Raw genomic sequence first — 17628 nt, 5'->3', positions numbered from 1 at the left:
AGTTTAATAGTATTCATCTTAGTCCCTTAGATTAGAAAACATGAGTTCCACTCCGTTCCCATGAATTCATTATAATTATAAGTCTTGAGTACAGGGGAGGGGAGTAGAGTGGGGATGGCTGTAAAGAACACTTATTGTAACTGTAAACTCCGGGATTAAGTTAACAGGAGATGCTACTTTTTCTGTTAACCAGATGAAATAGCTGAAAAAAACTCCTGAGGGAATCTTCAGGACTGCACAGTAAAGTGTTGTGTGCAGCTCTCATCAAAGGCAGATGTAGATCCATGTCCTTCTTCCCAGTTCGATTGTATGGGAAATAAATTTTGTTCTAAAAACTGCTCATGAAAGGGACAAAGAGGAGCAAAGGGCACAGCCACTGATTTATCCTTCATGGAGGCCACAGGCAACAGCCAGCCAGCGGCACCAAACGGCTGCAGAAATGGAACAGCAGCAGCCACAGCCTCTCAGTTAGATGAGGCTATCAAAAAAGGTTCAGTAAAGACAGTCCGGCAGCTGTTGGAGGAAGGTGCAAATGTCAATTCCAAGGTAGAAGGTGGTTGGACACCTCTGCACAGTGCTGTACAGGCTGATCAGGAGGAGATCATTAGCTTTCTGCTGGAGCAGGGTGCTGATCCACATGCCAGAAAGGACAATGGTGCCACTCCCTTTATTATAGCAGGCATAGTGGGGAATGTGAACCTTTTGGAGCTCTTTCTTTCTAAGGGGTCAGAAATCAATGAGAAGGATAACAACGGCTTCACGGCCTTTATGGAGGCTGCTTGGTATGGGAGGGAGAAGGCCTTGAAATTCTTGTATGAGAATTTCTCGGATGAGAAAGAGAGGTATGTGAATTTGGGCCGGATAGTCAGTACACAACAAAGACAAATGTACAAAGGCGGGGAAACAGCCCTGATGGATGCTGCCAGGAAAGGCCACCTCTCAGCTGTGAAAACCCTCGTGAAAGAGATGAGAGCCAGCGTGCATGCCTGTGATAACTTTGGCAGGAACGCTTTGATCCACGCATTATGGCTGCCTCAGAAGAGGAACACCATACTTAGACAAAACAAGAATATAGAACCGATCGTCTCCTTTCTGCTGGACTGTGGCGCTGACGTTACTGGAAGAGATGAAAATGGGAAGACTTCACTCATCCTGGCAGCAGAGAGGCAAAGTCAGGATTTGGTGGAATTGTTACTGAAGACAAGCAAAGTTGATGTTAACGCCATGGGCAATGATGGCGAAACAGCGCTGAAGGTAGCTGTGGAAAACAACCATGAGGAAATAGCCAAGCTGTTATTGGAGAACGGAGCCAGGGCAGATGGTAGTGACGTTTTTGCTGCCAAAGAGAACTACAACAATGAAATGGTGGTGTTGCTGCTCAAATACCGTGCAACGGCTACTAATAGTCAGCCTCCTAAAGAGTGGGCACCCACCAGCAAATGCTGGGGAGAGCAACTACGGCGTCTTCACGGTATAAATTCCCCTCAGATTAGAAAACTCAACATCATATTTGATGAGTATTACGCATTGAGAGCATCTCTGAAGGAGGCATCTACCTAGGGTTCCATGCAGGGAAAGAGGTGGCTGTGAAGAGATTCCTTCTTGGCAGTGATAAGGCTAAACAAGAATCCACGTGTCTCAGTCACTGCCATAGAAACAGACATATGGTAAAACTTCATGGGACTGAGACTCATGGCAACTGCCAGCTCTTCTGCCTCTCCCTCTGTGAGAGCAGCCTTGAGGATCATCTGAGAAAATCTGTACAGGGAGTGAATAATCATGACATCCTCAAGACACTCTTGGGAGCAGTGAGAGATCTGCACTCTTTGGAATTAGGCCATGGAGACCTGCACCCACGTAACATTTTGATAGGTTTGTGTGTTTTACATTCAGTTCCATTTAATCCTGCAGCCTGGCTGGGAGAGAAATTCTAGAAAGCAGGGTATTAGAGAAGATTCAAACCCGTGACTTGCACCGTGTGTGTGTGTGTGTTTTCACAACAAGGATGTTGTAGTATGTATATGTGTGAAAGACAAGGATATTGTGTGTATCCCAGACAGACAGACAGACAAGGGGGAAGGAAACCTGATCGCAGTGGCAACAAAGCCTGCAGTTGAGCAGCTTTACCACTATTTGGAGGGATCAGGGCATCCCTCTGAGTAATCCTGCTCTGGGGAACAAAGGGTTAATTCAGCCACACAATAGAAAGGTGGAACACCGCACAGGAACTGTTCATTTACTATTAACAAATTATGTTGCTTTGCTAGATGCGGATGATAAAGTTTTCCTTGCAGATTTTGATAAGAGTAGCAGTTTTGCTGAAGGTCAAAGGGAACTTATAATCAAAGAAGACTTGGAGGTACTTTTCCTTAATATCAATATTGTGTTTACAGTTTTTCAACTTTCTGCCCTTTCTTTTCTGTTTTTTTCCTAGTCTCTTTCTTTTTTTTAATTTCCTGGGGGGAGAGATCTTAGCCTGCTCTGCTCATACAAAAATAACATGTGGTTATGCCTTTTGAGCCAAGTGATTAGCTAACATTTGGGGTCTTGTGAGTTGATTCTGTTAGGAAAAGAAATAAATTATGGAGCCAGGTATTTCTTTGATGCACGCCTGCTTATTTACAAAGAATGCACATAAAGTCCAGTTTTCCTGAACACAAAAGAAATCAAACAGCTGGCGACAGTTTCTTTGCTCACAGTCCCAAGCCTTTTGCCCAGCCAGCACTCAACCCAAAAGTGCTGTCTCTTAGCTTTTGTCAGCGTCAGGCTGTAAGCGCATCTTTGGCTGTGCCTTGGCTGCCTTCTCTGTCTGCTTCTGTGGGTTTCTGCCCCCTGCCACAAGTCCTACTCCAACAAACAATACACTTCAAAACCTCTCTTCCCATGTAGCTCAGTTTCTGACCTGATCTGCATGGCTGGTGTTTTGAGTGGTGGTCTCTATTGTTTCAGCTATCTATTCCATAAAGGAGCTCGATTATTTCTTACATTTATACAGAAGAAATGGCAGTGGTTAACACAACCCCCAACCTAACAATATAGTTATTGGTCTCTGCAGAATCATACGTAGAAATAGACAATGCAGAAGGTCAGAGTATTGTTGACAGGAAATCAATTTGGCATCAGCCAATCAGATGGCTTGATTTCTTGGACCTTCCAATGCTTCTAAAAAAAAAAATACAAATTGCAGGTGCATGTGATAGAAATAATGGATTGTTCCGTCACTTCTGATAAGGGACCTTCTTGATCCTTTAATTTCAACATGCTAATATAATGATGTGTCAGAAACAGCCAAGAAATCAAAGGGTTGCAGCCATGTTGTGGCACTGCAATCTATTCTTTAGACAGAGACAGCTCTCCCTGGCTAGATCTATGTCTTGTGATTTTTTTTTTCATGCTTTTATACCTATATTGTTTTTATTGCTATACCAGTCCATTGGAGCCATGCAGGCAAGGAGCTTCGGAGGAAGGGGGCTGCCAAGTGCCAGATCTATTGGTAGGAAGTTGCTTTTCCCTGTGGGGGCAGGAGTTGAAACGTAACTCCATCAGTGGAACAACGTATATGAAAATCTTACAACCCAAAGTTCCATCCCTTTGCTTTTCACACAGATGGAGACAATCTGGCCCATAGTCTTTTCTACGTATCTTGTTTTCAGTTTATTTTAAACTTGATATAAAAATACAGTGGCCGTGACACCTACAGCACACTGCAGCATATGGGCAATTTGACCAGGAGCTGGTCAGCTTCTTGCCATAGATCACAAGAAATTGACATAGCTCCTAGGAAAATGGAATTTTTAATAGAAAAGGATATTTTTCCCCATCAGAAGCAAGGCCTTTGGGTATTACAAGAGGTGAACATTAAAGACTTTTTCCTCTGAGCTATTGCAAGTTGCTATTTACAATGTGCACTAATCTGACAAGAGGATCTCTGCTATTCTGGTTGAAATGGCCAGCATGTTCTAAGCTGCAACTGGGCTGACTGCTGTAATGTATTTATTAGTGTTCACTTCAAATGAAACAGACAAAAATTGGCTGCAAAGCTATAGCTAAGTTAATTTTTAGTTTCTTTAAGTGTAGATCAATGTTTCTCCACCTTTTCAGGTTGACAGCTCCCTATGGAAAGTTAAAAAAATGTTGCAACCTCGTTACTTTTATAGTAAATGTAAGGATAAAAAAGTATCAATGATAATGCTAAGCTTATATAAATTTATTTGTGTGTGTGTTTTGAGAGGTTGACAGAGAATACTTGATTTTGAAGGGTAAGGTGAATTGGGAGTGGGGGAGTGAGATTTTCTTTGCTTTAGATTCTAATTAAAAATTTCAATGCCTCATGACACCCCTGGTTACCTTTCAGGACTCCCTGGGGTTGCAACCTACTCATTGAGAAAAGATAAATAAAACTGTTGAAGGACAAGTCATTTCCTTATATTACATGCACAATAAAGGGAGAGTAACAGATACATAAAATAGGCCTTAGGCCACACTCCAATTGACTTCAGTGGCATCACTCACGGTGTGTGAAGTTAAGCACACGTGTTAACCTTTGCAGGATTTAGGCCTATGGGAATACACCAGAGGCAAAGCAGTTCATCCACTGGTTCAATTGTTCATCCAACTCCCAAACAGAAAAAAACAGTGAAGGTTGCTAAGTATCAACAATTTATTTAACTACCACATCATTTACAAAACCCAAACCTTTAACAGCAAGGAAGTGAATAGTTAAAACATCATAACATCTTACACCCATGTAATAAACGTAAGCACGTTATTCTTTCTTAGTCTAAAGAAATGTATATTTCATTACAACACAACAACCTTAACCTTGATCCACGGATTCCATTATTTTACATGCAGCATTTTTTTAAAAAGCCCAACAACCTTGATTTCAGTATCAAAACAGATTCTTTTAAGGGATACTGTAAGTGGGAGATATTATCAATTCATATACCTATTTTTGGTAAAGACCCTTGCTGTTTCTTGTACTTGCTTGTACTTGCTGTTTCTTGAGAATAGCAGAACAAAGAAAATTTGGCCCATAGGATGAACATATAAACTGAATCTACGCGGATTATGAGCTCAGTACTGCTTCTTCTGAACTCAAGGAGAGCAGGATCAAACCCTATATGCTCTCTCTGCTGGAGGTTTTGGCTCTGGAAGTGAAATATTCTGATGCTTGTTCTCCTGCTCAGGCACTCGGAAGGTTGGTCCTATATGTTGTAACAAGGGGTGAGGTCCCTTTTGATGGACCTGATGGAGAGGATGTGGCTGCAAGATGTCCAACGGATTTGCAGGGTCAAATGGAGATTGAAGATCTCATAAGAAGTTTGGTCTCCCCCCATGGAGGAAACTCAGTTCAGTTAGGAGACTTGATCCACCATCCATTTTTCTGGACCCATGAGAGGTAAGTGTCATTAACAATAGTTCTAGGATCTCAAACAATAGATACAATAGCTGCAATGCTCCTGCCATAACCTCCCAGCTCTGGGATAATAAATGTGCCATGACGACCCTGACTTACCTTAGGAGGTACACATTCTTGAAGGCCATCCCTTCCTCTCTTTCAATTCCACAGCAGGTTTGAGTTTCTTGTGGATGTTGGGAATAATCCAGACATTGAAAAACGCAATTCTGAGAGCCAGATTGTGAAAGCTTTGAGTTGCAATAAGGCAACAACTGAGAAGCACTTCTACCAGTGGACTAAGAAGGTAAGCTTTAATCAGCTAATTATATATTAAGAATAATCCTCCAAATAGGCTTCCTGCTGTGTCTTGTATTCGCTCTATCTTTGTTGTATAGTGCAAATGTTCCAGGGCTAGGACCGTTGTCAGTTAGTGTTTTATACAGCACCCAGCACACTGCTGGCATTTAAATCATAAAATAAATAACAATAGGCAGCTTGTACTAGGAAAGGTGTCCCTGAAGACCTCTAGGCCCAAAGGTTTTCTGTATGTGGGCCACAGATGTCTCAGCCCAGATTCCTTACTGTGGATCAAGACTAATTTCCTTTTCTCTTTTTTTGGTAGTGTCATCATAGTCCTTTCTGCTTGATGGTTGGTTGGACTACTGCCTGTATTCAACCTTTTCTCAGTTTGCTCATGTTCTGTGTCCACCGTGTCTTCAAAGACAAGGATACCTGTTGCTGGTGGCAAGGCCGAAGGAATCCATAAATGCTGTTTATTACTCAGCCTGTCCATTGCAAAGTGAAATGGAGGACCTCTGGCCAAAGCCTACTTGATTTAGTGATCAAAAGCAGCTAATGGCCAACCAAGGGATTTGGCAGAATGAAATTGACACATAATCAAGGCATCATCCAATATACATATTCTTCCAGTGCACTGATACTAAATAACTTCATTATCAGTGGATTCCTGTACCAAATGGAATCTGAATTGGTTTGCTAAATTGCTAATATACATTTGATATTTAAAATATACTTTAGATATTTTCTTCTTAGGAAAATGCATTGTGTTTTTCCTATATTGCCATTTCATATTTTAAATATCTGAAAACTTCATCAGTTTTGTACCTTTTCAAGTATATTTTTTTGCCATTTTTTCATTCCAAATCCCTTCCCCCACATACTATCATGCAGGTTGCACACTTGAGCACTCAGATATTAGGAAATGAGAAAATTAAAGTTACATATGTAATGCTAATTATTATTTATTTTTGTATTAAAGTAGTACCTAGCAGCCTGTACCAAGACCAAGGCCCCATCACGTTAGGTGCTGCATGAACATCTAGTGAGAGATAATCCCTGCCCTCAAGAACTCACAATCTAAATAGACAAGAGAGAGAAGGTGGGAGAAAGAAAGTATAATTTTTATTTTACAAATGGAGAATGGAGGCACAGAGAGAGTCAGAGGGAGTCTGTCACACAGGGAGTCTGCTGGAAACTTGAATCCAGAGCCAGATCTCCTGAGTTCCAGTCCAGTGCTTTAACCATAAAACCGTCATTCCTCTAACTCTGCCCCCTTGTGTATGCCTGAAGATATGTAGTGAATGGGCTTCACAGGGCCTAATCCAATGCCCATTGATGTCAATGGAAGCCTTGCCATAGGTGTCAGGGATCAAACCCTCACTGCACACCTTACAAGATGCACCTTTCAAGGTTCTAGGGGGGAAAACAGTGTTGTGTTGTATTATTTGAGAAATAGTATGTAACGTAATTAGAGTCTTTGAGCCAAATTCTGAAATCTGTTACATGAATTTGGTCCTGAATACTATGCATTATGTATAAGGCAGGGGTTGGCAACCTCTGGCACGCGTGCCAAAGATGGCACAAGAGCCGATTTTTAATGGCATGCTGCTGCCTGCCGGGTCCTAGCCGCCGGCCCCGCTCAGCCGGCTGCCGAACCCAGGCCGGCAGCGGGCTGAGCAGGGCCGGCGGCTGGGACCCCGACAGGCAGCAGCGTGCCATTAACAATCCTGCCCGCCCTGGCCTGCTCTTCTCTGCGCCCCCCCGCCCGGGGGGGGGGGGGGGGAGGCAGGATGAAGAAGCTTGGTCCTGCCAGCTGCTGCTGCAGGGCAGGCAAGGTCCCCTCTCCCCCGCCTCTTCCCCCAGCATGCTGGGTTCCTGCCCCTCCTCTTCTCCCTCCCTGCCGCCGATCAGCTGATGGCCCTTGGGGAGAAGTGGAGCCGCAGCGCGCGCGCTGCTCCAGGGAAGAGGTGGAGACGGGGCCTTGAGGAAGGGAGGGGTGGAATCAGGGCATATCCCCTCCAGCCCCCTGCCGTGAGCTGCTCTGGGCAGGGGGCTGGGAGCACCCCCATGACCCTAGCCCACACCCCCATCCCTCTGCCTTGACCCCTGCCCCCCCGACCTCAGCCCTTGGCCCTGACCCCTACACACTCCCAGCCCTCGGCCCTGACCCCTACACCCCCCTCACACATACCCAGCCTCCTGCCCTGACACCTGCACCCTCCCACGACCCCATTCCTGACTCCAGTACCCCCCACACACCATGCCCTGACTCCTGCACCCCCCACACTCCCACCCCCAACCTGAGCACCAAACGGGAGCTCCTGCACCCCCCACACATTCCAACGTGCACCCCTTCCACCAAATGGGAGCTGCCCAGGTAAGCACTCCACACCCAAACCCTGAGCCCCCTCCCTCATTCTAGCTCCTGGCCAGACCCTACACCCCAACCCCCAGCCTGCTCCTTCACCCCCAGCCCTGTGCTCAGTGCACTCCCACCCTCAGCTCAGTGCAGAGAGAGAGAGAGGAAGAGAATGGGCTAGAACCAGGGAGAAGGTAGGTACCCACTCTATGTGGGCAGGGCCAGGATCCCAGACCGGCAGCGGGCTGAGTGGGGTCGGCAGCTGGGACCCTGGCTGGCAGGAGCCGGTGGACAGAACCCCGGACCGGCAGCGGGCTGAGTGGCAGCAGGCTGAGCCGCACAGCCCACTGCTGGTCTGGGGTTCTGGCTGCCAGCCCCTTGCCAGCCGGGGTCCCAGCCGCAGGCCCCACTCAGCCGGCTGCCGGTCTAGGTGAACGGAACCCCAGGCTGGAAGTGGGCAGAGCGGGCCGGCGGCGTAAGATCTGCATTTTAATTTAATTTAAAATGAAGCGTCTTAAACATTTTGAAAACCTTGTTTACTTTACATACGACAATAGTTTAGTTATATAATATAGAGACTTATAGCGAGAGACCTTCTAAAAAACGTTAACATGTATTACTGGCACGCAAAACCTTAAATTACAGTGAATAAGTGAAGATTCGGCACACCACTTCCGAAAGGTTGCCGACCCCTGGTATAAGGCTAGTTAAGGTTGCATATACAGTCTTCACTGTGGCACTTCCTGACATTGAATGGTATTCCTATGGCTTCAAAGGGAAAAAAATTCCATAACTTAGAATGGTTTTGACCCATCAGAATTCTCTATATCAGGTGTGCAGTGACTGTGCACCTTAGTCAGTAATGCAAAAGGTTGTGTGGAGCCCTGCCTGTTGGAACAAACACTTTTGGTGTGCAGTAAATGTACGCTCACTGAGGCCTTTGTGTAAGTTGCTCGGTCTGGGTAGCCCCCTATGACACTTCAGTGAGTCTCTGTACAGATATTGGGGCCTCAATGCATAATATAGCTGTGCATGCTCACAGTGCATCTAGGCTAGCCAAGCCCACATGTAGTGCTGCATGCCTGCATTTAGAACTCTGCTAAGAGTGGCTAAAAAACCCTGTACTTGTACAAAGCACTGTGGGTGTGCAAACTGTGGTTTCAAGACCCTGCAATCTCTGCAGAAACAAAACCACAAGTCACCAGAGGTAGTTCTCTTTGCATAGGTCTATTTTCTCCCAGCTAAATTTCAACTTTCTTTGATCTCGTCCTTTTGGCTCTCAGGGGTTGCAAGGTTGGGCGGTGGTTTTGTTTATAATAGGGAAGGTTCTTAATTATTTTTTTTTACATGTTCTTAACAGTGGGACTGTTTTAGCTCATACTCTGTGAAAAAACAAAAACAGCCCAATTCATCCCCAGACAGACACTGAACCTGGAAAATTTCAGCCTGAGATGTGAAAAGTTTTGGAGAGCTCTGAGTGACTGACATAGGGGGTTACAATGGAAACAATTATGCAGCCTTAACTATCGCTGTAGCTATAAAATAGGTGTGGTCAATTCTGTTGAAAATGTAAGAAATAATGGGATAGTGACTCCGTTTCCAGTGTGGGAGATCGCAGTAGCCAGGGGACAAGAAGGAGGGGGAAGGAAGAGAGTATTTTCTGTGGTATGGGAACCTCATGGAGTGACCGATCTCTTATGGGTCATTTTTCAGATTGATCAAGATGTCCTGAAAAACATGGAAAAGAGACGCCCCTATGAAGATACTGTCACTGACCTGTTGAGGTTAATCAGAAATGTCGGGGCGCACTATGGTGGAAAACCACAATGGTAAGTGGTCGTATCGGGATTGATGTCCCAGATGAAGATTGTTTCGGGGAGGCTGCGAGGGGACTTAGGGTGGAGCAGGTCCTTTTCTCACTTCCAGCATTATAAAGAAACAAAAAACAACTTTAAGTGCATTTTGCAACCAGATTTTGAAAACTAGTGGCCAAATGCTCTTCCCCCCATGAAGTGATTTTTTTTTTTTTAAATTCCAGGGCATGAGAACTAGGGTGAGAATGGAAGAAGCCAGAGACGCAAAGCAGGGAGAGCATGAACCTTAGTTGGTTTTCAGGAAATTCTCTCAAGGCTGGTGAAACTTCACTAGCAGAAGCAAAAAGTGGGAAAACCTACTTCTTTGATACTTCTCAATGAATTGAGATGCCCCATGTAAAATCATCCGTTCTCTATTCTAGGTTCAAGGAAATAATCCAGAACCCATCACAGTATTTTGTTGACCGGTTTCCAGATCTGACATTTTATGTCTATGAGCATTTGCGCCGTGTAGACAGAGGTTGGTGGGATTTAATTATCTATTTGGTAAATATCTCCAGTTTGGGAACTCAAATTAATCAGTTTATTTTCACAAGCACGCTCTGCCAGTGTTAATCAGAATGGAGAGAAGGCCTTCATTGGCCCCGAGGCTGATGTGTCTTTATGAAAGCTCTCAGTTCCCTGCATCATATCTTCTCTCTTCACAGTTCTGGGTGCGCTCCCCTCAAACAACTTGGGAGGCTGAACTGTGGACCTTCAGAGCTAAATGCATGGGCTGCTACAGCTGAGCTAAAGTTCTCTAGCTAGGGTTGTAACGGACTCTTATCCTCTGCAGATCAGGCATAGAACTAGTTGGTGACACCTGCCCCACAGAGGCCGGGGCGACATGAGCAAGCAATCCTGGCCTCGCTATAGAGTAGCTCTCATGTAGCCAGGCCACGGGGTGTTGGGAACTTGTTGTTCACTCCTGTGTGAGGTCTGTTTACAACAAAGGTCTAAGCCAGTGGTTCTCAAACTTCAGCAACCCAAGGATCCCCATTTTGATTTAAAAATTTTCAGGGACCCCCAACCCCCCATGCTCAGCCCTTGCCCCACCCCTTCTCTGAGGCTCCACCCCCACTCACTCCATCCCCCCTTTCCTCCCTTGCTCGCTCTCACCCCACCCTCACTCACTTTCACCAGGCTGGGGCAGGGGTTTGGGGTCCAGGAGGTGGTGTGGGCTCTGGAAGGAAGTTTGGTTGTGGGAGGGGGTGAGCGGTACGGGAAGAAGTTTGGGTGCAGGAGGGGGTGCGGGCTCTGGGAAGGAGTTTGGGTGCAGGAGGGGATGCAGGCTTTCGGAGGGAGTTTGAGTTCTGGCTCCCGGCTGGGGCAGGGGGTTGAGGTGTGGGAGGGAGTGATGGGTGCAGCACTTACCTCGGGCGGCTCCCACCTGGCACATCTCTCTGGCAACGGCTCTAGGCGAGGGCAGGACAGGGGGTCTCCGCACGCTGCCCCTGCCTGCAGGCACCGCCCCCGCAGCTCCCATTGATTCACAGATATTAAGGTTAGAAGGGAACATTATGATCATCTAGTCTGACCTCCTGCACAATGCAGGTGACAGAATCTAACTCACCCACTCCTGCGATAAACCTCTCACCTATGTCTGAGCTATTGAAGTCCTCAAATCATGGTTTAAAGACTTCAAGGGGCAGAGAATCCTCCAGCAAGTGACCCGTGCCCCATGCTACAGAGGAAGGCGAAAACCCCCCAGGGCCTCTTCCAATCTGCCCTGGAGGAAAATTCCTTCCTGACCCCAAATATGAACCCTGAGCATGTGGGCAAGATTCACCAGCCAGATACCCAGGAAAGAATTCTCTGTAGTAACTCAGATCCCACCCCATCTAACATCCCATCACAGGCCATTGGGCCTATTTACCATGAATAGTTAAAGATCAATTAATTGCCAAAATCATGTTATCCCATCATACCATCTCTTCCATAAACTTATTGAGTTTAATCTTGAAGCCAGATAGGTCTTTTGCCCCCACTGCTTCCCTTGGAAGGCTATTCCAGAACTTCACTCCTCTGATGGTTAGAAACCTTGGTCTAATTTCAAGTCTAAACTTCCCGATGGCCAGTTTATATCCATTTGTTCTTGTGTCCATATTGGTACCGAGCTTAAATAATTCCTCTCCCTCTCCAGTATTTATCCCTCTGATATATTTATAGAGAGCAATCATATCTTCCCCTCAACTTTCTTTTGGTTAGGCTAAACAAGCCAAGCTCTTTGAGTCTCCCTTCATAAGACAGGTTTTCTGTTCCTCAGATCATCCTAGTAGCCCTTCTCTGTACCTGTTCCAGTTTAAATTCATCCTTCTTAAACATGGGAGACCAGAACTGCACACAGTATTGCAAGTGAGGTCTTACCAGTGCCTTGTATAACGGTACTAACACCTCCTTGTCTCTACTGGAAATACCTCGCCTGATGCATCCCAAGACCACATTAGCTTTTTTCACGGCCATATCACATTGGCAGCTCATAGTCATCCTGTGGTGACATCCTCCTCGCATTGGTGTACAGATATCTTAATTTTTGCTGTTTGGCCTCGCTTACATTCTTTACCTGATTAGGCACGGTCATTCTACAGCCAGTATGACCTATTAGACTGGTATCCACACTGCCCTTCCTCCTTATGTCCATTCTCCTACCCACGACTGTATCCTTTTTTACTTTGTTTTCTTCCCTCTTAATGCTAAAATCCAGCGTGGAGATTACCTGGATATCTCCCAACCATCTCCCCCAAATTCCTAGTTTAAAGCTCTCTTAATCAGTTGTGCCAGCCTCCATCCTAGAAGTCTATTTCCTTCCCTACTCAGATGAAGTCCATCCCGAGAGAACTGTCCTCTGTCCATGAATGCCTCCCAGTGGCCATACATCCCAAAGCCCTCCTTATAGCACCACTGCCTGAGCCATCTGTTGATAGTCATAATCTTGTCATACCTTTGTTGCCCTTCTCTAGGAACAGGCAGAATCCCACTGAAGATCACCTGAGCCTCTATTTCCTTAAGCGTCTTCCCCAGCCTGGCATAGTCTCCGTTGATACGTTCCAGTGAGAATCTACCGGTATCATTTGTTCCCACATGAAGGATAATTAGTGGATTCTTTCCTGCTCCCTTTAGGATCCTTTTCAACCTCAGGTCTACATCCCGTGTCTTAGTACCTGGAAGACAGCACACCCTTCTATTCTCTGGATCAGCTCTGGTTACAGGCCTGTCTATTCTTCTCAGTAAGGAGTCCCCGGTCATGTAGACCTGCCTTTTCCTGGTGACGGTGCTATTCTCCAGTCTATCCCCTGTTCCCTCTGGCTGCAAGTTCTTTCCATTCCTATTCTCCCTTGTAATCCTTTTCAACACATCCTGTATCCTCCTGAGGCTCATATTTGGTGTAGTCTCCATTGACTCTTCCCCTTTTCCTATAGGACTAGCCGCTCTTCTCTTCTTCCTTGCCCTTCCACCTTCAGTGACCACCTGCTGAGCCCCTTCTTCATTTTCCAACTCTGCAAACCTATTCTTGAACTCTATTTCTCCTTCACTAGCCATCTTTTCCTCTGCCTGGTTTTCTTAGTCACATGCTTCCACTGTCCACTTTCCTCACCCAGCAGTCTCCCCTCAGAATTCTTCAGTTCTGCTTCCATCTGCAAGTCTGAGCTTTTCCCTTCAGCTGCCTTATGTCTTTGCTCCATAATCCACTCAAACTCCCTCCTAAACTCAACCAGAGTCTCCACCTGCATCTCCAATCCTCAGATCTTTTCCTCCATCAGCTCTATCAGATGGCATTTCATGCAGACAAAAAACTCTTACCAGGTACCCCCTCCAGGATCATGTACATACCGCAGCTTCCACATCCAGCCATCTTCATTGTGTCTTCCATGACATGGGTCACTCCCACTGCTGCCTCTGTATCTGTCATAGTCTTCCCTCCTAAATCCTGTTAATCTGGGAAACACAAACCACTCCAAAACCCACCACCCACAGCAAAAACAAACCCCAAACATGCACCACAAGACAAACTCCCCTTTCAAACTCACACTGAAACTCCCCTGTTTACAGCTCTGTTTGCTGGCTCCTGTGCTGCTGGCTGGCTACCTTTATAGGACCCCTAGTCAGAGAAGCCCCGCCCCCTAATCAGGGCTCAGCTTCTCTCCCAGCACAAAGCCCCTACAAGCCTCTACACATACAGATACAAAACCAAATACAAATACCTTCTCCTCCAACAGAACTCCCACTGAAACTCCCCTGTTTACAGCTCTGTTTGCTGGCTCCTGGGAGCTGCGGAGTCAGCGCTCGGCGCGGGGGCAGCATGCGGAGACTCCCTTGGCTCCCCCCAGGGGCCGCAGAGACATTGCCGGCTGCTTCTGGAAGCCAAGGTCTCTGCTCCTCCCCCTCCCTCCCACTGCCACCTTCACGCTGGGGGGGAAACAGTTGTCTGGTCTATGCTAACAGGGTGTAAATGCCCCAGGGCCAGAAGTTCTCTAGCATCTCCAAAGAGGGGATGAGAGTGAGAACAGGAGATGGATTCAGAGGCTCATATGGTGTGTTCAGAGTGTGAAGGGACAGGAATTCATTGTGGAGGTTGCTCTGCTAGTTTTATTTCGACGAAGACAGAAGGGTACTAGGAACAGATCAAGGAAACAGAACCTTTTATTCTCTGCACTTGTTAGCATCTGAGCAGAAAGTTTCTCTGTGCATGTGCATGTTTCTTGAAACTCAGAACTTTTTTCCCATTGCAGCATCCGCTAATAACATCGGAGCACTAGGCTTCCCGCTGTCTCTGTGGAGGGGAAAAACACTTTACATCACACGCTGCAATGACCTCTGGGAAATTAACAAGCGAGAAGGATAGTGGGGGGAACGGATACAGCTCCCTTAGGCCTTGTTTACACTGGGGATTTCGGCCAGCACAGTAGCTGCACTAGGCAGGCAAAGAGGCTTTAAACTACAGTTAGGTTAGCAACGATGAAGCTTGCCCAGGCTTCAAGGAGTCACAAGCTCTCCCAGTGCAAATTGTAGCTTGTAGAGCTTTTGCCTGCCCGCACTAGGGGTTTGCACTGGTGCAGCTACCTTAGTGGCTAGCCACTGGTGGCTGTAACAGGGGCATATCCCCAGGGTAGACAATGACTTACAGAGAAATCAGATTTTCCTGCAATGTTGCTTCAAAGGCACAGAGGCGGCCCGCTTACTTTGTGTGAGTCGTTGGAACAACTCCCTCTGAGAACTGAGACAAGAGCATTGCACCCGGGGAATCAATACACCCAAGCAGCAAACCTACTAATTATTATTTATTGGTGTTACGGAAGTGCCTACTAGCCCCAGTCATGGACCACGGCTCTAGGAGCTGGACAAACAGAACAAAAAGACAGCCCCGGCCCCAAAGAGCTTAGAATCTCAAGATGAGACAACAGGTGGAGACGGACAGACAGGGAGGTACAAGGAAACAATGAGACAACTTGTCTAAATAGACTAGACAGCTCCAGATTGCGGGAAGGGATCTAACACACAAGCGGAGTGATCAGCAGGATGGCAGCAAACGTCATGTTCATTCCACAACTATTTTAGGCCGGGGTGAGGAGTGGCTTTACTTAGTTAGGGGATCAGCCAAATGGAAAGGGAGGTGAAGGGGACAGGGCAGGGGAGGAGAGGCTAAGAGGGGCAGGTGTGGATTGAAGGTGAGGTGAAGATACTGTGAGGAGGGAGAGGGAGGGTTTGAGCAAACAGCCAGCCAGTCAGGGCAGGGCAGAGCAAGTCAGAACCAGCTACAGTTTTCACTGCGATGTCTAGAGGTCCCAGCTTTGGCTGTGCTTGCCCCCCTGGCTGGAGTTTCTGGCTGGCTGCTCTCTGCTATTGTCCCCCAAGTGGAGGGGTAAGCAGGCCCTGCCATCCTAGTGCCTAGGCCTAGCTACCTACCTCCCGGTGACCTTTCTTTCTTTCTTTTTTTTGCTTCCACTTATTTGTTTATGGGGGAAGGGGCCAGTGATTAAAGAACATTATTGAAGGCGGAAGATGCCATCATTGTCCACAGCCAAGGACTATGAGGACAGGGTGTTGTGCAACCCATAGGTCTGCCAAAGCACCTAATGCCTGAACTGTCACAACCCCTGATATTCTAGTCCAGACCTCCCACCACGGCCCTGCTAGTGCACCTCAGTCCTGAGCTGCAGCACTGCTGTGTCTTCAGAGCCAGCCTCCGGGTGGAGAGGGACAGTTGCTCTCACTCAAACAGTGAAAGCGGGGATGGATTAGGATGGCTTTTTAGAAGCATCTTGAAGCTGTTGCCTGAAGGAAAAAGAGCAAGAACGTCAGGCAGTGCCAATTCAAGATGGGTGGGGGACAGGAGGGCACCCACCCTCTATTATACAAATGCACTGGAATTGCAACAAAGCTGAGAAGCCAACAATCCCACCCTAGTGAGTTTTGGTTTGTATGACACAAATGTTGTCATGGATACAGTCATTTCCTCAAAAGCAGAACAAGTTTCAACATATCCCACCACTCCCTCCTGGCCCTGGTCCTTGGTCCATGAGCATGTCTCCATACATGTTATTTGTCAGCCCATCCCAACTCTATCTAGACTTAGTCCTACTTTCTACTTTATCCTCTGGAGTTAGAGTTCAGAATGGTCCAAGGGCTCTTAACCAGAAGCAGTGAAATGAAAAGCCTGACTATCAGAGAAGCTATCCCAATGGCGAGGTCTCTTGGACTGGGTATAATCTCCCAAACTCTCTCCGTTGGACCGTTTGGAACAGAACTGGACAAAGCACTGGAGAGTATACAGTCTATTGGAGTCCCTCTATGCTCCCATCGCTGCAGGATCAGAGTGCCTTCCAAGGATTTAGTCTCACAATGCCTGAGGGAGGGAAGTGTTGTTATCCCCACTTTACAGATGGCAAAATGAGGCACACAGAGAGTAGTTAATTCACTGAGAGTCTGTGGCAGAGCCAGGAACAGAAGCAGGATCCCCTGATTCCCAGTCCAGTGCTTTAATCGCAAGATTATTCTAACAATCCCCTTCTGTTCCCCACATTGATGAATTAGATGGATGCTGTGGTGGGCACCGTTAGACAAATGTTAGGTACTGAAAACCACATCAAATAATCTAATCTAATGCTCATTCTGTGCCATCTGTGCAGGGGCAGAGAGGGGCATAAAGTAAGTTACCCCCTTATTCTGTATTCATCTTCAGCTGGGGTTACTTTCCCCACTCTTAATTGTGCCTGGGGTAGGCTGGGGGGACAGGGCGCTGGTACTGCCCATACAACTTGTACTCAGCTTGGGAAGCAAGTGATTCCCATCTCATGCTGGGCATTCACACTGGGTCTGGATGGAAGGAGATGAGGTTTCCCAGTCATTACCTACCCAATCTGTTGGGTCACGCAGATGCCAGATGGGGGCTTTTTCCAGTTGAGGCTTCCAGACGATGCTGAGACAAAACCCAAGAGAACTTTCCGTCATGTATTGAAAATCACCCTGCAGGTCCCCTCCACACAAGCAACCAGCAGCATTCTAACATCTAAGCATCTTTTTTCCTGGGCAGATAGGAAGGTGAACTCAAGAGAAAGAGCATTCCTAACTTCTCCTCGGGGTAAAGAGATCAGCAGGGGGACATGATGCTCCCAAGGTGGCCTGACAGCATTTACGCAGGTTGGCACAGGAATAACTAGAGACAGGAGAGTCTGATTTCCCAGGCTCCTTCCTCATCACTTGGCACTCGGTTCCCA

General features: G+C 46.8%; 1 protein-coding gene across 1 annotated transcript; it reads left to right on the top strand.

The window, feature by feature from the left end:
• Positions 1-390: 390 nt before the first annotated feature.
• LOC311525391 (2-5A-dependent ribonuclease-like) lies at positions 391-17518 on the top strand (the record flags this gene model as incomplete). Its single annotated transcript, XM_084637500.1, is given in 9 exon segments — positions 391-1522; positions 1525-1872; positions 2268-2359; positions 5190-5401; positions 5573-5705; positions 6024-6050; positions 9774-9889; positions 10297-10398; positions 17449-17518. Coding segments are annotated over 9 exon segments (2232 nt in total).
• Positions 17519-17628: the final 110 nt, after the last annotated feature.

Source organism: Lepidochelys olivacea (assembly GCF_965140295.1).
Source record: "Lepidochelys olivacea isolate rLepOli2 genome assembly, chromosome: 8".
NCBI classification, from domain to species: domain Eukaryota; kingdom Metazoa; phylum Chordata; order Testudines; family Cheloniidae; genus Lepidochelys; species Lepidochelys olivacea.
Note: the sequence above shows the minus strand (reverse complement) of the source record. Positions and strands in the feature narration are given on the sequence as shown.